Source organism: Stomoxys calcitrans, chromosome 3, assembly GCF_963082655.1.
Source record: "Stomoxys calcitrans chromosome 3, idStoCalc2.1, whole genome shotgun sequence".
Taxonomy (NCBI): Eukaryota; Metazoa; Arthropoda; class Insecta; order Diptera; family Muscidae; genus Stomoxys; species Stomoxys calcitrans.
This window is the reverse complement of record NC_081554.1, coordinates 186371716-186395810: the sequence shown is the minus strand read 5'-3', so window position 1 is coordinate 186395810 and position 24095 is coordinate 186371716. Positions and strand designations below refer to the sequence as shown.

The window sequence follows — 24095 nt, the reverse complement described above, 5'->3', positions numbered from 1 at the left end:
TGATACGGATCTGAAATCATCCGCCGAGATCCATCAAAAGTGGTTTCAGCTGTGAAAAATTTGTCAACGCCGACTATATAAAAAATCCGCAATTACTTTTTGGGCAACACAATAATATACCCCATGCCTCTTAATGAATTTCCAATATTTGACTTAATCTTTGACCAGAAAACTGGATATTATAATGGAAGTCAATCATTCACAGAATCCTTAAAAATTTCATCACTATTAGATGAGACGAAGGAAAAATATATATTTTTCCACTTATTTTTTCTTTGCATTGCTGAGAAACTTTCAATCAATTTGCACTTTTGTTCATGGCTGATTTATTACTTAAACTTTTGGATTCGTTGCTCAATGAAACAAAAAAAAATAAAAACTGAACAAAGCTAAAGTTGGAAAGGTGAAGGTGTGCTATACACAAAATTTTTTTGTTGTACACAAGAAAAAATAAAAGAACAAAACTGAAGAAAAGTTGTTGGCAGTAAAATTTCACTTACTTCCATGCTATGGCATATATCAATGCTTATGGTTGTTCTTTTATTCCTACGCTTTTGGTTTTTTTTTTTTATTCTTGGCAAATTGGTATTATTTGTAACTTAACATAGAATTACATTCATTCATTCCTTTTTTTTTGTTTTGTTGACTGCCTGCTCCTTATTTTCTTTGGTGTGAAGTGCTTGCTAACATGTGGAACTGCTTTGATGTTTGTCAGAGTCAGATATCTGCACGTTCATCTGGCAGCCAGAGTTTTTGTCTTTACGATTTTTTCCATTTTCCACAACAATTTAACTAATTTATTTGAGCTTCTTGGAAAAACCAGCATGCTAGAGTATTTTCTTTCACAGGAAAATGAGACAATGACTTTGAAGGAAACCTACGCAGTTATAGTATAGCTCTGGTGATTTATTATTCCTTTGGATATAAAGATGAGAAAGGAGTTTTGGCATTTTGGATGAAATTAAAAAAAAAAAAACAACTAAGGAAAGGCAAAAGTCGGGCGGAGCCGACTATGTAATACCCTACTCCTACCCTAAAATTATAAATTCGGGCAATATATAATTATATACGTATATGGGAGCTATATCTAAATCTGAACTGTGCCAAATTTTCTGCAGATCAGTTGAAAATTGTAGCTACTATGCCTATTTAAGTGCAAATCGGGCGATACATTTATATGGGAGCTATATCTAAATCTGAACCGATTTTTATGAGATTTTGCAAATATGTTAAAATCAAGTAAAACAGTCCGTGTCAAATTTTGTGCAGATCGGTTGAAAATTTTAGCTACTACGTCTATTTAAGTGCAAATCGAACGATACATATATATGGGAGCTATATCTAAATCTGAACCGATTTTGATGAAATTTTGCAAAAATATGCAACAAAACAGTCCGTGCCAAGTTTTGTCCAGATATGTTGAAAACTGTAGCTACTGCGGCCATTTAAGTGCAAATCGGGCGATACATATATATGGGAGCTATATCTAAATCTGAACCGATTTTGATGAAATTTTGCAAAAATTCAGACCAGCAACAAAACAATCCGTGCCAATTTTTGTGCAGATATGTTGAAATTTGAAGCTACTATGGCAGTTTAAGTTCAAATTTGATGAAATCTAGCACATATGTTAAGATTAGTAACAAAATAATCCGTCCCAAATTTTGTGCAGATCGGTTGAAAATTGTAGCTACTACGGTCATTTAAGTGCAAATCGGGCGATACATATATATGGGAGCTATATCTAAATCTGAACCGATTTTGATGAAATCTGCCAGATATGTTAAGATAAGTAGCAAAACATTCCTTGCCAAATTTTGTGCAGATCGGTTGAAAATTTTAGCTACTACGGCCATTTAAGTGCAAATCGGGCGATACATATATATGGGAGCTATATCTAAATCTGAACCGATTTTGATGAAAATTTGTATATATATTAGAGTCAGTTACAAATTTTGCGGTGTCAAATTTTGCGCAGATCGGTTGAAAATTTTAGCTACTACGCCTATTTAAGTGCAAATCGGGTGATACATATATATGGGAGCTATGTCTAAATCTGAACCGATTTTTACGAAATTTTGCAGATATGTTAAGATCAGTAACAAAACAATCCGTGTCCAATATTGTACAGAGCGGTTGAAAATTGTAGCCACTACGCCTATTTAAGTGCAAATGGGGCGATACATATATATGGGAGCTATATCTAAATCTGAACCGATTTTGATGAAATTTTGCAGATATGTTAAGATCGGTAACAAAACAATCTGTGCCAAATTTTGTGCAGATCGGTTGAAAATTGCAGCTACTACGGCGATATAAGCGCAAATCGGGCGATGCATATATATGAGAGCTATATCTAAATCTGAACCGATTTTGATGAAATCTGCCAGATATGTTAAGATCAGTGGCAAAACATTCCTTGCCAAATTTTGTGCAGATCGGTTGAAAATTTTAGCTACTACGGCCATTTAAGTGCAAATCGGGCGATACATAGCTATATCTAAATCTGAACCGATTTTTATCAAAATCAATAGCGTTCATCCTTGGGCCAAAAAAAAATTTCGTGATGATTGGACAACAAATACGACCTGCAATTTGATTACAAGAACACATGGACTGACAGTGGGACAGAGGGACAGACGGACATAGTACTTCACAAATGTTGCCAGCATTAGGAGGGGAAAACCACCGCTGAAATTTTTTCTAACGGTCTCGTCAGGATTCGAACCCAGGCGTTCAGCGTCATAGGCGGACATGCTAACCTCTGCGCTACGGTGGCCTCCTCATAACCTGATACAGCTGCCATGTAAACCGATCTTGGGTCTTGACTTCTTAGGGCCACTAGAGGGCGCAACTCTCATCCGAATTGGCTGAAATTTTGCACGAAGTTGTTTGTTATGACTACTAACAACTTTTTTAGGTATGGTTTAAATCGGTCCATATTTTGATATAGCTGCCATATAAACCGATCTGGGATCTTGACTTCTGGAGCCACTAGAGGGCGCAATTCTCATCCGATGTGGCTAAAACTTTGCATATAGTGTTTTGCTATGACTTCCAACAACTGTGCTGAGTATGGTTTAAATAGGCTCGTATTTTAATATAGCTGCCATATATACCGATCTTGGATCTTGACTTCTTGAACCACTAGAGGGCGCAATTCTCATCTGATTTGGCTAAAATTTGGTATGCAGTTGTTTGTTATGACTTCCAGTAACTATTTTAAGTTTGGTTCAAATCGGTACATATCCTGATATAGCTGCCATGTGAACCGATCTTGGATCTTGACTTCTTGAGCCACTAGAGGGCGCAATTCTCATCCGATTCGGCTGAAATTTTGCATGAAGTTGTTTGTTATGACTTCCAACAACTGTGTCAAGTATGGTTTAAATCTGTCCATGTTATGATATAGCTGTCATATAAACCGATCTTGGGTCTTGACTTCTGGAGCCACTAGAGGGCGCAATTCTCATCCGATGTGGCTGAAATTTTGCATGAAGTTGCTTGTTATGACTTCCAGCAACTCTTTTAAATTTGGTTCAAATCGGTACATAACCTGATATAGCTGCCATGTAAACCGATCTTGGGTCTTGACTTCTTGAGCCACTAGAGGGCGCAATTCTCATCCAATTCGGCTGAAATTTTGCACGATGTGTTTTGCTATGACTTCCAACAACTGTTTTAAGTACGGTTCAAATCGGTCTATGTTTTCATATAGCTGTTATATATACCGATCTCGGATCTTGACTTCTTGAGCCACTAGATGGCGCAATTCTCATTCGATTTGGCTGACATTTTGCACGAAGTATTCCATTATAACTTCTAATAAGTCGGTACATAACCTGCCATATAAACCGATCTGGGATCTTGACTTCTTAAGCCACTGGAAGGTTAGATATATCTAGAGGGCGCAATTCTTATCCGATTTTGATGAAATTTTCTACAATTACTTCTCCCACGACCTTTAACACACGTGTCTATTATGGTCTTAATCGATCTTTAGCCTGATACAGCTTCCTTATATAATTATTGGGTTGCCCTAAAAGTAATTGCGGATTTTTCATATAGTCGGCGTTGACAAATTTGACTCTCTAATTGCATTTTTTCTTCTGTCAGTTATCAGCTGTTAGTTTTAGCTTGCTTTAGAAAAAAGTGTAAAAAAAGTATATTTGATTAAAGTTCATTCTAAGTTTTATTAAAAATGCATTTACTTTCTTTTAAAAAATCCGCAATTACTTTTTGGGCAACCCAATAACTCCCGATTATTCTTCTTGAGTCCCTACAAGTCGCATTTCTTATCCGAATGGACTGAAATATTACCCAATGACTTCTACTCTGGTCTTTACTTATGGTCCCAATCGGACTATAACTTGATATATCTCCAATAGCATAACAATTCTTATCCCTTATTCTTTGTTTGCCCAAAAAGAGATACCGCGCAAAGAACTCGACAAATGCTATCCATGGTGGAGGGTACATTAAATTCGGTCCGGCCGAACTTAGCACACTCTTATTTGTTGTTTAAAAATTCCAACATAATTTGAACAACCAAAACAAAGCGAAATTTAATTTTTCTTTAAAATTTAAAGCAAGGAAACTTGTAGCAAACAAACACTTACACTAATGCATGCTCACAGATACATAAAATATTGTGAATATTGCCATATAGACTTCTCTCCCATCTCTCTTAGTCACATACCGCTACACATCGCAAGGGGCCCCATACGAAATACCTTAGCAAATTATTTCATATGAATATGCAATGATTGATGAATTTTTAATGAGCCCATTCGATCAACATTTGATTGGCGTTTTAATTAACCTAAACTAAACATTGAAGCCAACGGTGCGCCAGAGATTCACTTTTGAGTGCTTTTGAATGATTAATACTGACAAAACTTTCCAACGGAAAAAAACCCTTCTCAATGCAACAGAGACTTGAGTCAGAAACAGTCAAAACACAAAGGAACACAAATTTAAAAACGCTTTGATTAGAGGCACTTTTTTCCCCCGGCTTGATGAAATTCATAATTGGATTATTGTAGATTTACTTTTGTTTGGAGTTTCCCCAAAAAAAAATCATCTTGGGTTTGTTGTCCTTTTTCGGAGCCTTTTTTCCTGAGCGACTTTTTTCCTAAAAGAGATATCATAAAAAAGTATGGTGTCTTTTATGACCAACTGATCAACATTGCTTGTTGATTTAATGGATTTAATTTATTAAACTAATTACACCGTATACTATTCCCTTTTTTCGCTGCTGATAATGACAATAGAATATTAAACAATACATAGCTGAATTATTTTTTTTTTTTTTTTTGTTTCATAAAAAATCCTTTTTATGCTTCCCTTACCTCATTGATAATAATTTTATAATCTTTTGTCCTGTGCCTTATTCCAAGAAAAAAATGAAAGGATTCAATTTCCATTATCAATGCAATAGTAGTATGAAATGTAGTAGAGTGATGAAATTACAAATTATAAATAGAACAATTACAAGCAAAATGACAACAAGTTATCTGTTTTGTACAAGGGTAATTGAGGATCCTTTTTTGTATTGTCAGATGTCAAAAGTAATTAAGCGATTATGTATTTCATAGAATTTTCAAAATAAGGATAAGAGAAATGAAAACCCTTTTCAAAGTTCTTGATTGAAAAAAAAACTCTGAATTTAAATCTAAACCATTAAAATATGCCAATTGAAGAAAGAGAAATCAACAACGTAGATAACAAGTCTATCAATAACAATGGCTGGGCCAAACTTTGGATACCCACCACCTCGGGTATATATGTAAACCACCTTTCGTCATAATCCGGTGAAAATGCATAATTTATGCCCCCATAGCAGTTTTATCGAAATTCGACTCAGATATTGATTGGTCTAATAAGTAAAAGTCACAGTTCAATTTTGTAGAACAAAATAAAGGGTGATTTTTTTGAGGTTAGGATTTTCATGCATTAGTATTTGACAGATCACGTGGGATTTCAGACATGGTGTCAAAGAGAAAGATGCTCAGTATGCTTTGACATTTCATCATGAATAGACTTACTAACGAGCAACGCTTGCAAATCATTGAATTTTATTACCAAAATCAGTGTTCGGTTCGAAATGTGTTAAAATTTTGACAAATTTTGTTCAGCGATGAGGCTCATTTCTGGTTGAATGACTACGTAAATAAGCAAAATTGCCGCATTTGGAGTGAAGAGCAACCAGAAGCCGTTCAAGAACTGCCCATCCATCCCGAAAAATGCACTGTTTGGTGTGGTTTGTACGCTGGTGGAATCATTGGACCGTATTTTTTCAAAGATGCTGTTGGACGCAACGTTACGGTGAATGAACACATTTCGAACCGAACACTGATTTTGGTAATAAAATTCAATGATTTGCAAGCGTTGCTCGTTAGTAAGTCTATTCATGATGAAATGTCAAAGCATACTGAGCATCTTTCTCTTTGACACCATGTCTGAAATCCCACGTGATCTGTCAAATACTAATGCATGAAAATCCTAACCTCAAAAAAATCACCCTATATTTGTCTTTTTGGTAGCCATATTCCAATATATAGTCCGATCTGAATCATATACGACACGGATGTCGAAAAGCCTATCATAAGCCACTGCGTCAAATTTGAGCGAAATCGGATTATAAATGTGCCTTTTATGGGGCCAAAACTTTAAATCGAGTGATCGGTCTATATTGCAGCTATATCCAAATCTGGACCGATCTGGCCCAAATTAAAAAGAGATGTCGAAGGGCCTAACACAACTCACTGTCCCAAATTTCGACGAAAATGGACAATAAATGCGTCTTTTATGGGCCAACAACCTTATATGGAGAGATCGGTCTATATGGCAGCTATATTCAAATCTGGACCGATCTAAGCCAAATTAAAAAAGAATGTTGAAGGGCTTAACAAAACTCACTGTCCCAAATTTCGGTGATATCGGACAATAAATATGGCTTTTATGGGACCAATACCTTAAATCGAGAGATCGGTCAATATCGCAGCTATATCCAAATCTGGACCGATCTAAGCCATATTGCAGAAGTATGTCGAGGAGCCTAATTTAACTCACTGTCCCAAATTTCGGCGACATCTGACAATAAATGCGATTTTTATGGGACCGAAACCTTAAATAGAGGGACCGGTCTATCTGGCAGCTATATCCAAATCTAGACCGAAGAAGAATGTCGACGGGCCTAACACAACTCACAGTCCCAAATTTTAGCCAACTAGGACAACAAATACGCCTTTTATGGGCCCAAAACCTTAAATGGAGAGATCGGTCTATATGGCAGCTATATCCAAATCTGGACCGATCTGTGCCATATTCCAGGAAGATGTCGACGGGTCCAACATAACTTCCTGTCACAAAGTTCGGCGACATCGGACAATAAATGTGCTTTTTATGGGCCCAAAACCTAAAACCGCGATATCGGTCTATACGGCAGCTATATCCAAATCTGAACTGCTCTAAGCCATATTGCCGAAGTATGTCAAGGGGTTCAACTTGACTCACTGTCCCAAATTTGAGCGACATCGGATAATAAATTTGGCTTTTATGAGCCTAAGACCCTTTATAGGCGGATCGGTCTATATGGCAGCTATATCCAAATCTGAACCGATCTGGGCCAAATTGACGAAGGATGTCGATGGGCCTAACACAACTCACTGCCCCACATTTCGGCAAAATCGGTTAATAAATATGGCTTTTATGGGCCTAAGACCCTAAATCAGTGGAGCGGTCTATATGGCAGCTATATTCAAATCTGGACCGATCTGGCCCAATTTGAAGAATGATATCGAAGGGCCTAACACAACGCACTGAAAAAAATTTCAGCAAAATCGGATAATAAATGTGACTTTTTTGGGCCTAAGACCCTAAATATGAGGATCGGTCGATATGGCAGCTATATCCAAATCTGGACCGATCTGGGCCAAATTGAAGAATGATGTCGAAGGGCCTAACATGCCAAAAATTTCAGCAAAATCGGATAATAAATGTGGCTGTTATGGGCCTAAGAACCCAGCTATATTCAAATCTGGACCGATCTGGGCCAAAATGAAAAAGGATGTCGACTGGCCTAACACAACTCGCTGTATCAAATTTTAACAAAATCGGATGACAAAAATGTCTTTTATGGGCCTAAGACCCTAAATCGGCAGATCGGTCTATATGGGGGCTATATCATGATATGGTCCGATATTACTCATCTTCAAACCTAACCTGCTTATGGACAAAAAAAGAATCTGTGCAACGTTTCAGCTCAATATCTCTATTTTTAAAGACTGTAGCGTGATTTGAACAGACAGACGGACGGACATGGCTAGATCGTCTTAGATTTTTACTCTGATCAAGAATATATATATACTTTATAGGGTCGGAAATGGATATTTCGATGTATAGCAAACGGAAGGACAAAAAGAATATACCCCTACCCTTTGGTGGTGGGTATAAAAATATTTCGTGTGAGAACGGCTAGAGATATCACGATCTTGCTGGCACCTCAAGTCTAACCATTCCTAATTTCAAAGAGATATCTCTACCCTTTCCTAACAACATTTAGTAGTTATTTTTCTATTCAATCCCACTATGCGTCCGCTTTTTCCGCTGAGCGGTGAGCGCTGAGAATCGGCTCCCCCGAAAAGAGAGCCTATGTCCATGAATATAGCAAGTTCTCAATATTGTCCTCTTCATCCTCAAGGAGGCCATTATTACAGAAGTCATTATGCGGTATTCCCATGCGCGCCGCTATGCGGCCTATGTCGCAGACTCCAGTTGTGGCCCCTGTTAAGGTACTCATCGACCTTTTATAGAACGCCAGCATCTCTTTCGTTCTCTTCCGGTCGATGACAAGTCAGGACGCCATAGCGATCCGGCAATCATCCAACTTCTCTTAGCTCTTCCCATTTCTCTCTTTTTTGTTTTTGGTAATGGCGCTCCCGAGTGCCGTTTTTCTCTCCTTATATTGGGTATGCTCTGTTTCTGCTGCACCCCTGCATTTAGCTCTGTTGTGCTTTCTCCTCTTTCGGATGTAATCACGCCTGTGTTCATCGATTGAGTCATTCCACCAGGACACTGCGGCTCTGTTTGGTCTCGATTCCTTAATCCTAGGCATTGCCTTAACACATCCCTTAACAATTATGGGCATAATGCGATTCGATGCTATCGAGCCGTTTCCGCTGGATTCAGATTATAGCGTAAGCCGGTCAACCTCGGCTAGAAGCAGAGATGGTTCTAGCTTGTTCACTCGCCTTCGTCCTTTTTACTCTCAGGCATCTCTTGGCCAAAGAGAGAAGAGCCAAAGGTCTCTTATAAATTCAGATATCACAATGGTCTAGTGATATCCAACAAATTGTGATATCACAGTGGTCTTAAATTTGTCTAAGTGATTGAAATGCAAATTTTTTCGAAGGCAGCCTTTCAAATTTTGGGGGAAGATTAAAAATTTAAAATTTCCCAAAGTTTTTAAATTTTCCAAGACTCTTTGAAATTCCAACAAGCCTTAATAAGCGTCATTTTACCATGATGCTAGTGCCGACATTTCTGAAATTTTTTCTTTCATATAGACATGGGAAAGCTTTCCACACTCATTCATGTGTTTATATCCCTGTAAGACGTATGACAACTCAGTTGCTTGCCTTTTACCATCATCCATCATAATTTTCCTTTACACATACTCTTACACATACTCTTACGCATACTCTTACACATGAAAAAATCCATATTCTTTGGTGTGAAATATGAATGGTGGTGCCATTATGTAAAAAAAAACCAATTAATTGATGAAGAAAAATCGATGTGACCAAACACAAGCAACAGCATAAAAAAAGGGTCAATGTTCAATTAGAATTGAAATTTTTTCAAACAATGTTAACAAGTCAACTTGTATGGATCTTTAAGACATATTTTTGGGAACTTTTTTTCCATGTTGTATTTCTTTCTAAACACAATTTTAGGGTAATCTCGAACATTTTTGTTTATACTAACGAAGTCTTGAATGTTTTGGAATATATGGCTTCCCTTTTAATCAATAAATGTTAAATTTTCTGGTAGAATCTATCTCATAATGAAAATTATTTAAATGGTTTACCATGACGTATACGTGATATTATTTACTTACTCAACAGCTTAAAAGCGCCATAACTTGTTAACTATTAATACTAAACAAGTCAACTTAACTTAATAAAGTAAAAAACACTATTGTCTTTCAATTGTATCATACTTTGAATTCATTTCCTTAGTGCGAATGTTCAATTTTTAAGAGTTTAAGGCAATTTTTAATATGGAGCCTTGGTAATTTTTAGATTTTTCCCTAAAAATTTATCTTCGAGCTTAAAGCCATCAATAAACAAATGAAAGGCCTAGGTTGAAAGATTTTGAGAACATAATGACTTCCATTTTAACAGAGAAAATTACAAATTTTCTTGCAGAATCTGTTGTATAAGGAAACTTATTCAAATGGTCCTCCCTGGCGTATAAGTGATATTAATTGTGATCTCAACCGTTTAAAATCTTCATTACTTGATCATTATTAGCATTTTCCTTCTTCCATGGAAATATTAGATGATATGGTTTCCCTTTTAATCAATAAATGTTAAATTTTCTGATAGAATCCATCTCATAATGAAAATTATTTAAATGGTTCACCTTGACGTATACGTGATATTAATTCCTTGCTCAACAGCTTAAAAGCGCCATAACTTGTTAACTGTTAGTACTTAACAGGTCAACTTAACTTCATAAAGTAAAAAAACACTTCTATCTAACAACTGAATTATACATTGAACTCATTTTCTTAGTGCGAATGTTCAATTTTTAAGAGTTTAAGGCAATTTTTTATATGGAGCTTTAGGAATTTTTAGATTTTTTTCCCTAAAAATTTCCCTACCAGCTTAAACCAATCAATAAACAAACGAAAGACGTAGGTTAAAAGATTTTGAGAACATAATGACTTCCATTTCAACTGAGAAAATTACAAATTTTCTTGCAGAATCTGTTGTATAAGGAAACTTATTCAAATGGTCCTCCCTGGCGTATAAGTGATATTAATTATGATCTCAACAGTTTAAAATCTTCATAACTTGAGCATTGTTAGCATTTTATGAGTCATATAAATGGCATAAAATTAGAAAACACTTCTAAGTACCTATTGGACCATACAATGAACTAATTTTCTTAGTTTTTCATTTCATTTTTGAAGTGTTTATGTCCTATTTTTAAAACTTAAATCCTGCTTTTGTGACTGAGCCTTTGTAATTTTCGATTTTTTCTTAATAAATTTTGGTACCACCTTAAAGCAATCAATAAACGAACGAAAGGCCTAGATTTGAAGAATTTTTAAACATATTGGCTTCCATTTAAATTGGGAAAATTTCAAATTTTTTAGTAAAATCTCTCGTATAATGGAAATAACAAAAATAATCCACCCTAGCGTATAAGTGATATTAATTATGAACTCAACAGCTTAAAAACTACAAAACTTGATCATTGTCAGCCGGTTTTAAGTCAAACAAATTGCAAAGAGCTGAAAACACTTCTTGCTACCAATTTGATCATACAAGCAACAAATTTTCTAAGAAATAAAGCCCTATTGTGAAGACTTTTAACCCATTTAACCCCCATTGTTTTCTTTAAGTATATTCCTACAAGCCATAAACAATCCATAGACGAAGATTGACATCAATTGATTTAATTCCTATCGATTATTATGTCAAAAAACCATGTTCAACTTTCTTATGATATGCACATGAGTTAAGTTGTTCTACATGCTCTGCTTGCATATGCTTTCCTGGCATATGACAACTCAATTGCTTGTCGCTTTATAGTCATTCATCATGATTTTCCTGTAGACACACTTGTCGTAAATTTCAACGAATGATGGCAAAAACGGAAATACCAATGATCTTTGACATGAAAAATGACTTGCAATGTTCATTGAAGGATAGTAAACATAAATCATCTGATAAATTTACTTAACACTTAATAAGGCTACCGACGAATTACCACAGAGGGAAGCAGGAAGCGAAGACGGAAGGGCATTAACGGGAAAATGAAATCTTAAATGCATCATTTAAGCATAAATGGACAAAGTCCTTTTTATTATGTTCTGGCTTTTATGCGCAGTTTAAATTGTTACACTGCACTGCATTGTGTTTCACTTGGTGCTTATTTGCTGCTGGACTTAAAGGTGTATGAGGGTGCGACAGTTAAGAATGTGGATGTGAGTTTAATGATGCTATTCCTGTGTGTGGGTTTGTTCTGAGCTTCCATTAAAAACTGACAATAAAACGTGATGCGTTTTTTTTTTTCTTTTTTGTCTGTCCTTTTCCTCCTCCCAGTTTTTTCGCTTTTAACGTTTTTGTGGTTGTATCACGAAATTATTGTCAGCATAATACAATTTGCCTTGACAATTCACATTTCGTTTTCATTTTTCCTTTGGTTAAGCTTCATTATTAAATGTCTTCTGAAGTTTTATAGTCAGAAAAGAGAGTTACCAAGATAACTTTGGAAAATGAAAAGAACTTTCAGCAACATTGAGATATACCAAAATTAATATAAAAAAATACTGGGAAGCCACCTATATGCCCTTTGTAAGAAACTAATCGGTTCATTATACATATTCCTCAAGCCATGGAATCATATCATTTGGCTTGTCTTTATTTTCACTAAATTATTCATCATTTTCCTCGATGAACCCTTAGTTTAAGGAAATTTATAAAAATGGTACACCTTGACGTATAAGTGATATTAATAACATACTGAAAACTTACAGAGCTCATAAATCAAAAACTGTAGACGCTAGAAACTTCAAATAAACTACAAAATGCAGAAAACACTTCTAGCTACATAATGAGGTATAAACTTACCTAATGTTGTTCATGACAATACCAACATTTTAGGACATACAAGTAAAAAGTCGTTAAGTTCGGATGGACCTAACTTTGGATACCCACCACCTCGGGTATATATGTAAACCACCTTTCATCTAAATCCGGTGAAAAATGCATACCTTATGTCCCATAGCAGTTAAATCGAAATATGTTCCGATTTGGACCAAATACTAATAAGTACAAGTCATTGTTCAATGGTGTATAAGAAAATATTGGTCTTTTAAGTAGCTATGTCAAAATATAAACCAATCTCAACCATATACGACACGGATGTCGAAAAGCCTAACATAAGTCACTGTGTCAAATTTCAGTGAAATCGGATTATAAATGTGCCATTTATGGGGCCAAGATTTTAAATCGAGATATCGGTCTATATGGCTGCTATATCCAAATCTGCACCGATTTGGGTTAAGTTGCAGAAAAATGTCGAAGAGTCCAACACAACGCACTGTTTCAAATATCAGCGAAATCGGACAATAAATACGCCTTTTATGGCCCCAAAACCTAAAACCGAGAGATCGGTCTAGATAGCAGCTATATCCAAATTTGGGCCGATCTGTACCATATTGCAGAAGTATGTCAAGGGGCATAACTTAACTCACTGTCCCAAATTTCGGTGACATCGGGCAATAAATGCGCCATTCATGGGCCCAAAACCTTATATCGAGAGTTCGGTCTATATGGCAGCTATATCCAAATCTGAACCGATTTGGGCCAAATTGAAGGGAAACGTCGAAGGGCCTAAGACAACTCACTGTCCCTAATTTCAGCACAATCGGATAATAAATGTGGCTTCTATGGGCCCAAGACCCTAAATCTGAGGATCGGTCGATATGGCAGCTATATCCAAATCTGGACCGATCTGGTCTAAATTGACGAAGGATGTCGAAGGGCCTAAGACAACTCACTGACCCTAATTTCAGCACAAGCGGATAATAAATGTAGCTTTTATGGGCCTAAGACCCTAAATCTGAGGATCGGTCTATATGGCAGCTTTATCCAAATCTGGACCGATCTGCTCCAAATTGACGAAGGATGTCGAAGGGCCTAACAAAACTCACTGTCCCAAATTTCAGCACAATCGGATAATAAATGTGGCTTTTATGGGCCTATGACCCTAAATCGGAGGATCGGTCTATATGGCAGCTATATTCAAATCTGGACCGATCTGCTCCAAATTGACGAAGGATGTCGAAGGGCCTAACAAAACTCACTGTCCCAAATTTCAGCACAATCGGATAATAAATGTGGCTTTTATGGGCCTATGACCCTAAATCGGAGGATCGGTCTATATGGCAGCTATATTCAAATCTGGACCGATCTGCTCCAAATTAACGAAGGATGTCGAAGGGTCTAACACAACTAACTATCCCAAATTTCAGCAAAATCGGATAATAAATGCAGCTTTTATGGGTCTAAGACCCTAAAACGGAGGATCGGTCTATATTACAGCTATATCCAAATCTGGACCGATTTGGGCCAAGTTGCAGAAAAATGTCGAAGAGCCTTGCTCAACTCACTGTTCCAAATTTCGGCGAAATCGGACAATAAATGCTCCTTTTACGGGTCCAAAACCTTAAATCGAGAGATCGATTTATATGGCAGCTATATCCAAATCTGAACCGATCAAGGCCAAATTGAAGAAAGATATCAAAGGGCCCAACACAACTTACTGTCTCAAATTTCAGCCAAATCGGGTAATAAATGCGGCTTTTATGGGCCTAAGACCCTAAAACGGAGGATCGGTCTATATGGCGGCTATATGCAAATCTGGACCGATTTGGGCCAAGTTGCAGAAAAATGTCGAAGAGCCTAACACAACTCACTTTTCCAAATTTCGGCGAAATCGGACAATAAATGCGCCTTTTATGGGTCTAAAACCTTAAATCAAGAGATCGGTCTATATGGCAGCTATATCCAAATCTGGACCGATCTGTGCCATATTGCAGAAGTATGACAGCTATATTAGGTTCTAGAAGGATTTAAACCAAATTTGGCACAGTTGTTGGAAGTCATAACGAAACACATCTTACAAAATTTCATCCAAATCGGATAAGAATTGGGCCCCCTAGTGGCTCAAGAAGTCAAGATCCAAGATCGATTTATATGGCAACTATGTCAAAACGTGTACCGATATAGCCCATTTACAATCTCAACCAACCTACACTAATAAGATATATTTGTGCCAAATTTCAAGCGGCCAGCTTTACTTCTTCGAAAGTTAGCGTGCTTTCGACAGACAGCCAGTCGGACGGTCAGACAGACGGACATGGCTGGATCGACTTAAAATGTCACGACGATCAAGAATATATATGCTCTATGGGGTCTCAAACGATTATTTCGAGGATTTACAAACAGTTACCCTATGGTGGAGGGTGCCCTATAGTGGTGGGTATAACAAGTCAAATGCTTTTAACTTGAACTCCCTTTCTCATTCGATATGTTTTCCTATCTTGCGGTGTTAGGTAAACCGCAGTAAATTAAGGCCAATAGGACTGCATTGTTTACATTAGTACACCGTACCGTATACTTAATATGTTGCTTATGTTGCCAATTCGCTCCAAAGTACATTTCGATTAAAATTACTTATACGTCATGGTGATCTTCACTATATCCTACACCAGAAATCGATTTTTTCAAGAAAATTTCTATGAAAATGAATTTTCTTGTTTTACGAAAACAAAATTTCGAGGAATTTTTTAATAAAAAGGTTTCTTAAACAACAAATGTACCAAAATGGCCCATTTACATTTCCAACCGACCTACACTAATAAGGAGTGCTTGTGCAAAATTTCAAGCGCCTAACTTTACTCCTTCGAAAGTTAGCGTGCTTTCGACAGACAATCAGACGGACGGACGGACTTTCAGACAGACGGACATGGCTAGATCGACTTAAAATGTCATGACGATCAAGAATATATATGCTCTATGGGGTCTCAGACGATTATTTCAAGGAGCTTAAAACAGTTACCCTATGGTGGAGGGTAACCTATAGTGGAGGGGAATAAAAAGTCAAATGCTTTTAACATGAACTCCCTTTCTCCTTCGGTATGTGTTCCTATCCTGCGGTGTTGGGTATAGAAACGTAAATTGAGGCTAATAGGACTGCATTGTGAACACATTAGTACACTGTACGGCATACTTAATATGTTGCTTATGTTTCCAATTCGCTCCAAAGTACATTTCGATTAAAATTACTTATACGCCATGGTGATTTTCAATAAATCCTACACCAGAAATCGATTTGTTCAAGAAAACTTCTAAGAAAATGAATTTTCTTGTTTTATGAAAACAAAATTTCGTGGATTTATTTACTAAAAAGGTTTCTTAAACAACAAAATGGACCAATATGGCCCATTTACATTCCCAACCGAACTACACTAATAAGGAGTGCTTGTGCAAAATTTCAAGCGGCTAGCTTTACACCTTCGAAAGTTAGCGTGCTTTCGGTAGACAGACGGGCGGTTGGACGGACGTACATACGGACGGGCATGGTTACATCGACTTAAAATGTCATGACGATCGAGAATATATATACTTTATTGAGATGAATATTTACAAACAGAATGAGGAAATTAGTATACCCCCATTCTATGGTGGAGGGTATAAAAATGAAGGGATGCATAAAACACTCCATGATGCCTGGATATGTTGTACATGGAATGATTTTCTCTGCACTCATGAAAAAGTCGACTAGCGTATATTAGCTTGCATTATTATTATAGTTTCTCACTTTTTATTTTCATCGGATCAATTAGTTTGCCTCTAAAAACAACGATTTTATATTTATAGGTATATGGGAGCGTATAAGTAATAATAATTATTTGGCTTATTTCACGAAATATTCATTATTTAATGTAAAGGAATTGATAGAGAGTAAGTTTTGACTTTATAAAATACAATAGAGATTATGTTTTCATATTATGCGAGAAATGTTCATGTGTGCAGGATTTTAAGATTGCAATGATAGTCGTTTTGCTGGCAGTTCATATATAGCTGTTACTTATTTATGTTTTGTAGTTTTATGTCATTCATGAAAAAGTCGACTAGTATATATTAGCTTGCATTATTATTATACTTCTTCACGTTTTATATTCATCGGATCAATTAGTTTGCCTCTAAAAACAAAGATTTTATATTTATAGGTGTATGGGAGCGTATAAGTAATAATAATTATTTGGCTTATTTCACCAAATATTCATTATTTAATGTAAAATAATTGATATAGGGTGATTTTTGACTATATAAAATAGAACAGAAACCAAGCTTTCATAATGTGTGAGAAATGTTCATGTGTGCAGGATTTTAAGACTGCAATGCTTAGTCGCTTAGCTGTCAGTTCATAGATAGCTGTTATTTATTTATGTTTAGTAGTGTTATGGCATTTCAATCTTGCAGTTTAGACTCTAGAACCTCAAAGTATACTCTTTATGGCTGCAATTGTACCCTTACCAGGTATAAGTTGGTTCCAGTGATGCAACTTTTCTTTTACGTTTTCTGTGGCAACCCTCGTCGTAAAATCAAGAAGTATGAAAAGCATGTTGTGAATATTTTCTCTCTTGCCCTCAACTGAATGCTGACTATGACACTGAGGACGATGATGATGATGATGTGGTGTTGGCCGAGTATTCGTGGCTTTTCAACGCTCATATATGGGAGTAAAAGCCAAAAATTTGTGTGTTTATGGAGAAAGTGAAATTTATATAGTGTAAGAGCAACATATTCTGAATTAACACACAGGCAAAGAGACTTGCACACAGCTGCATTTTTTTTTTTTTCTTATGACTGTAAAAGGACACTAGCACACATATACAAACAACAGAAGACATCTTCAGCCATAGCAAACGAAATGGCAACGTTGTTAATTATTTGTGTTAAATTTTAATGTCACGTTTTTCGAGTGTTGTGAAGTCATAAATTATATCTTTTAATTGTTGTAGCAGAAGTATCATAAAAAGGGGATACAGTGTGTAAGAATGAGTTGCTTGTGCTCAAGCTAAGAAGAGAAGGAAATAAATTTCTTCTAGGGCTTTTGCGAAAGAAAACAGTGAAGAAGTTTTCCTTTACCCCCGAAAAGAAAAAATGTTCACAAACATCATTGTAATTGAGTTATTTAAGCTTGAAATTATTATGCAGTTTCATTTTTATTTAATAAACGTTCACTGGCTGCTGTTTATGACTCACGCAGCAAATTGTCATTTAACTATGACATTTCTTTATGACAAATTACGTTTTGGATGCCATTAAAATGGATAATAAAAATCCATGTTATCTAGGGACTGATTGTTAAGGTTTATTTGCCGACAAGGTCATATTATGGCTTTATTAAGTAGAAAGGGGGGGGGGGGGGAGAGGAAGGGGAGTAAGAAGGACATATTTACGGCACGTTTTAGAAATATTCATAAAATTCATATTTCCCTTACCACGACGCCATACTTACTGGCTCTGTTTTAAGTATTTTAATTAAAATGTTGTAATTTCCGTTTTCGGCAAGTGATAAAATTTCCACCTTAACTGTAAATGGGCCTTCTAAGCGTATGATTGATAATTATAAGAAGTTATTAAGGAAAAAATGTGGCCATAAACAGAAGTTTTCATAGCAAGGCGTATTGGGGTGGGGGATTATGAGAATGTGATAATGGGCCAATTTTAGTCTCTGGCAGTTTAAAAGAAAAAGAATAGCAAAAGCGCCTTACGATTTTATTTCTTATAATCAGTTTAGGACATATTTCAAATAAAAACAATAAATGACATGCCAAATTTCCATTACGGATAAGAGCTGGAAGTTATGCCAGTTTGGAGACCGGTTTGGGCCCTATCTACTATGGCAGTTGAAAGGAAAACTTAAATACTTGATACATATATACACTAATGGCCTTATTCACAAAACTAAATGAAGCCTTTAAATAGGTTTATTTGGCGCTTTTATTAAGGAAACATGTCAAATCAACCTATTTCTAATCTACATAAAGTTTTGTGAATAAGAGAGTAAAAATATTAATAAATTTTCCCAAGACAGACAGACAGACTCACTACATATTTACCTTTTAAAACTTTTAAGGCCTTATCAATGGCCTTATCAATATCTTGGCAGGTAGGGCCGAGCTCAGGCTACTATCGGGGTCAGCAGGTGGCGGATGGCTGAACGACCTAAAGGTTAGCTGTGAAAAATAAGCAGCCCCCGACCACGAGCGGTGAAGACCGAGGACATGCTACAAAAAGGCATTTATAGCCAACGACGTCTTCGCGACATGGCGAGTGGATGCCGCCAGTTGACTAAGTATCCACCCACAGGGGTGCTCTACAGATAGATGCAGTCTGGGGAGTGATGCCCCCGTGTGGATTCCCCAATCAAGGGGATTTGACCCTGGCGCGTACACTGGAACATGATTTTGATAACCGATTTGGATTGATGCTACGAGCTGACGGCTGTGGTATTCTGTTACCTGAGTAGGAGGGAGTGACATCCCTCTCGAAATGGCTTTCAGGCTAATGCCACCGCTGCCTCCGTCCCGTTAAACCCCTGGCAGGCCTTAGGGAACGATCTGTGCCTCGTAACCATTAAGTTGGTAATGTAGGTTCTGTTGATACGATATCCAGATTAATGCCCGACCTGGCTCTGAACGCAAGTACTCATAAGGTCTTGCGTCAACCCTCGCGAGGACCTCACTGCTTGCAAAGGGACCCTCGGGGTCATCGCTCTGCGAAAGGGCGACTACATTATCGGACACAGACAACGGCTCTAAGTGGGGACCCGATTAAAATGGAAACACCCATTAACATAGCAGCAGAGGAGATGAAATCGATCTTTGGAGAAGATCGAAAGTACATCGATCACCGGTAAATTCTCCACTAGCCTCCGGGCCCAGTGCCGAGAAAGAGAAGGAGGTAAGAAGTATAGCGTTAGACTGTACCCCAGCGGAGAACAACGCGGAGACATGCGAGAACAGCACCAGTTCTCCTAGACAAGAGTTCATCTTGAAGATGCGACTTTCGGAGGAGGAGGCGCTTGAAAAGTGCAAGAAAGTCCTTCGCCAGATGCGACTAGCTATAGGAAGGCAGAAGAACATTAGCAGGGATGTCCAAAATGGTGTGTCTGAGATAGAGGAAATCTTGGACATTATTGGGAGCTACCGCAAAAACTGGAAGGCCGCGGAGAAGCAGAAACAGCAAAGCAGGCCAATAATAGCGGAGACTCCCACGACATCAACCAACATGTCGACGCCTTCTACGGCGCAAAACAAGAGGAGCGCGCCGAGTCCAGTCGAAGAAAATCCTGGCAAAAAGAAGAAGGATAAAGCTGTAGAGGTGAGACCACCGGCGAAAACAGCCGGAAAGAGGAAGCCCGACAAAGAGGCTGAGAAGAAGAAGCCCGAAGAAGAGGCAAGAACGTCAAGGAGGAACCCGCGGCGAAAACCGCGCGCTCGGAGACCACGGAAACCCAGGCAGCGACCAGAGGCCGTGTTAATCAAGCCGAAGGAGGGGCATAGTTACGCGGACGTGCTCAGGGACCTCAGGCGAAACGCGAAACCGGAGGAAGCCGAGGTCGCCATCCGCTCCGTCCAGAAAACGAGAACGGGTGCAGTTCTTCTCGTGATGGGCAGAGGAGGAAACAAGGAGGTGTTCTGCGAGTCCCTCAAAGGCGTCCTTAAGGAGGCTGCAGTCGTGCAGGACATGAAACCGAAGGCGACAATTGAGATCCGTGACTTGGACTCCCTCTCGACCGCCGACGAGATCACTGAAGCAGTGATCAAGGCAACGGGAACGACAGCTGGAGAAGTGACTGTGCAGCTGACAGCACTTAATTCGAAGGAGCAGAGGAGGGCCTTCGTTTCTCTGCCAACTAGCTGCGTCAATATTTTGTTGAAGACCAGCAGGCTCCTGATAGGAATGACGAATTGTCGGCTAAACTATCGGGATGAAAGAAAGCGCTGCTTCAGATGTTTTGGAGCCGGCCACCTACAGTGGGAGTGCAAGGGACCCGACAGGAAAGGAATGGGACTATGCATTAGATGCGGCGAGAGTGGGCACAAGATGAAGGAGTGCCATAACCCTCGGAAATGCTGTATTTGCTCGCAGAGGGGAAAAGGCCCGACGGATCATCTTCCTGGGTCAGAGAGATGTAAAGGAGGCAAACAGCAGGCATGCTGAGAATACTGCAGGCCAACATGCACAGGTGTAAAGCCGCACATGATCTCCTATCACAGATAGTCGCAGAACAACGTGCTGACATCGTGATTATAAGCGAGCAATATGGAAGGAGAGATCAAGGGTCCTGGCTGGAGGATCCCACAAAAACAGCTGCTATCTGGATCCCATACCGCAATGGCATCTCACCAGTAAAGAGCGGAAGTGGAGACGGTTACGTCTGGGTGCAGTTAAACCACTTTACGCTGTTTAGCTGCTACCTCACTCCTAGTGACAGCATCGACGCCTACGAGGCAAAACTCGATGAGATCGAGGACACAATGCGTGGATTAGACGGCCATCACGTAGTAGCTGGCGATTTCAACTCTCGAGCGGTGGAATGGGGCATGCCAACAACCAACCCAAGAGGGAGACGAGTTCTAGACATGGCCGCAAGAACCGGTTTACTCGTTGTAAACACTGGAGACGTGCCAACCTTTAGGCGACCCGGCTGCGAAGGCACTATACCGGACATCACCCTTGCGTCCGAGGAAATCATCGGAAAAATAACAGAGTGGAGCGTACTGGAAACTTACACGGCAAGCGATCACCAGTACATTATGTTCTCCTTCAATACTGGAGGGAACACAGTTAACGAGGAAAGGAGCACCAGTACACGAAAGTGGAACGTGAGCAAGCTCGACTCCTCAAAACTCCTGGCGGAAATCGACCGGCAAGCCGTGTGGTCAGAGCTGGATGAACTAGACGTCCCGTCGACAGTGGAACGGGTGATGGAAATCATAGAGTACGGATGTAAGAAATCCATGCCAAAACTCAAAAGGCCGAGGGGAAATAAAACCGCAGTGCACTGGTGGAATGATGCCATAGCTGAGCAACGAAGCAACTGCATCAAACTAAGACGCAGATACACGAGAGCTCGTCGCAGGGGCACGGCTGAGACAGAACACGCTCTTTACAAGGAGGCAAAAAAGATACTCGCTGCCGAAATAGAAAGGAGCAAGAAAGAAAAGTGGGAGGAACTAAGAGAAGATATTAACCGAAATCCTTGGGGCCTCGGATACAAAATTGTGATGGAGAAGCTCGGCACACGGAGCCCAACAGCGGTGATGGACGGGAGAACAATGGAGAATATAGTCCATACACTCTTTCCCCGACACGACCGTATAGAAGACGAAGTTAATGAAGAGCCAACGGAAAACATAAACCCGTTCACGAAAGAGGAGCTAAAGAATGCAGCCCGCAGCCTCCAGAGCAGAAAAGCCCCCGGCCCCGACGGAATACCGTCCGAGGTAATCAGGCTGATAGCCGAGAATAGACCCGAATTTCTTCTTGAAATGTTTAATCGGTGTCTAATGGCAGGTGTTTTTCCGGAAGTATGGAAGCGACAAAAGCTGGTGCTCATAAGCAAAGGCAAAGGTGATCCAATATCCCCATCCACATACAGACCACTATGTATGCTGGATACGGCCGGCAAGCTTTTGGAGAGACTACTGAAGCCACGGCTCCAGGACGCCATCATCGAGGGAGGTGGACTCTCAATGAGTCAACATGGCTTCCGGGCAGGAATGTCCACGATCGGAGCCCTCAGAGATGTGGTGGAGATAGTAGAGGTGGCTAGGCAAAGGAACCACTACTCCAGGCCAATTGTCCTCTTGGCCACACTGGATGTGAAGAACGCTTTCAACAGCCTTAGATGGTCTGACGTCCTCAAATCGCTCAGAGAGGACTTTAATATCCCGGCGTACCTGATGAGAATAATGAGAAGTTACTTGAGTGACAGGGTACTTATCTATAATTCTCAAGATGGAACGAGTGAATATGAGGTCACATCAGGAGCGGCGCAGGGCTCCATACTCGGACCGGACCTCTGGAATGCCAGTTATGATGGAATACTGCGAATGGAAATGCCAGACGGAACCTTTCTAGTAGGATATGCTGATGACATTGCTGCAGTCATCACGGCAAGAGACACGGAAGGCGCTGAGCGCAAATTACGGCAGGTGATGCTAAGGGCAAGGGACTGGCTAGATTCCCATGGCCTACAACTTGCGATGCAGAAAACGGAACTACTTCTCCTAACGAGAAAAAATATCCCAGTGGAAGTGGATATGCGTATAGACGATATACTGGTGAAGACCAAGAGATCGATCAAATATCTAGGAATCCGACTAGATACAAAGCTGACCTACGCAGAGCAAATACGGCACGCGACAACAAAAGCCTCAAAGATAACGGCGCAACTTAGTCGACTGATGGCAAACATAGGTGGGCCTCTCCCAAGCAGGCGCAGACTCTTAATGGAGACATGCAATAGCATCCTCCTCTATGGAAGCGAAATATGGGGCCAGACACTGCAGACGGCATACCGAGCGAAATCCCTGCTCTCGGTACAGAGGACGGCGGCACTTAGAGTCATATCATCCTACCGGACAGTGTCGGAGCCCGCAGCCCTTGCAATAGCCGGAATGGTTCCGATAGACCTGCAGGCCATGCAGCGCGCCAGGCTCTACACCGAGAGGTCCAACACTCAAAGAATACAGGACGGGGCCCAAATGGATCATACACAGGCCATACGAGAGGAGACTACCGAGAGATGGCAACAAAGGTGGACTAGCGAAAATCGGGCCAGATGGACGCGACGATTAATACCCGATGTACGGATATGGAAAGAAAGGAAGCACGGCGACGTCAACTATTACGTCACACAGATGTTAACAGGACATGGTTACTTCCGGAAATACCTGCATAAAATGGGCAAATGCTCCTCAAGCAAGTGTATTTATGAGGAGGTTGAAGTTGGAGACGATGTGGAGCACACTTTTTTCCACTGCGAGCGCTGTGTTGAAAGACGCAGCGAGTTGGAAGCAGCGATTGGCGACGTTACGCCTGAGACAATAGTCCAAAAAATGCTGGAGGACGAGAGAAAGTGGGAGGCGGTGAAGAGATATGCCGAACAAGTACTGCGCAGGAAGAAAGCTGACCTGGACGCAGCGGCGTAGAGTATAAATGCGGAGGTCTGGACGCAGACACAATGAAGACGAAATGGATAATCAC

General features: G+C 39.4%; 1 protein-coding gene across 1 annotated transcript in view; it reads left to right on the top strand.

The window, feature by feature from the left end:
• The window catches only part of LOC106092019 (uncharacterized), a 471923-nt gene that overhangs the window by 330002 nt on the left and 117826 nt on the right, over positions 1-24095 (top strand). The window contains exons 9-11 of the mRNA XM_059365737.1: positions 16757-16769; positions 19750-20672; positions 21101-22003. Coding sequence (XP_059221720.1) covers positions 16757-16769; positions 19750-20672; positions 21101-22003 — 1839 coding nt within the window. The remainder of the gene's footprint in view (positions 1-16756; positions 16770-19749; positions 20673-21100; positions 22004-24095) is intronic.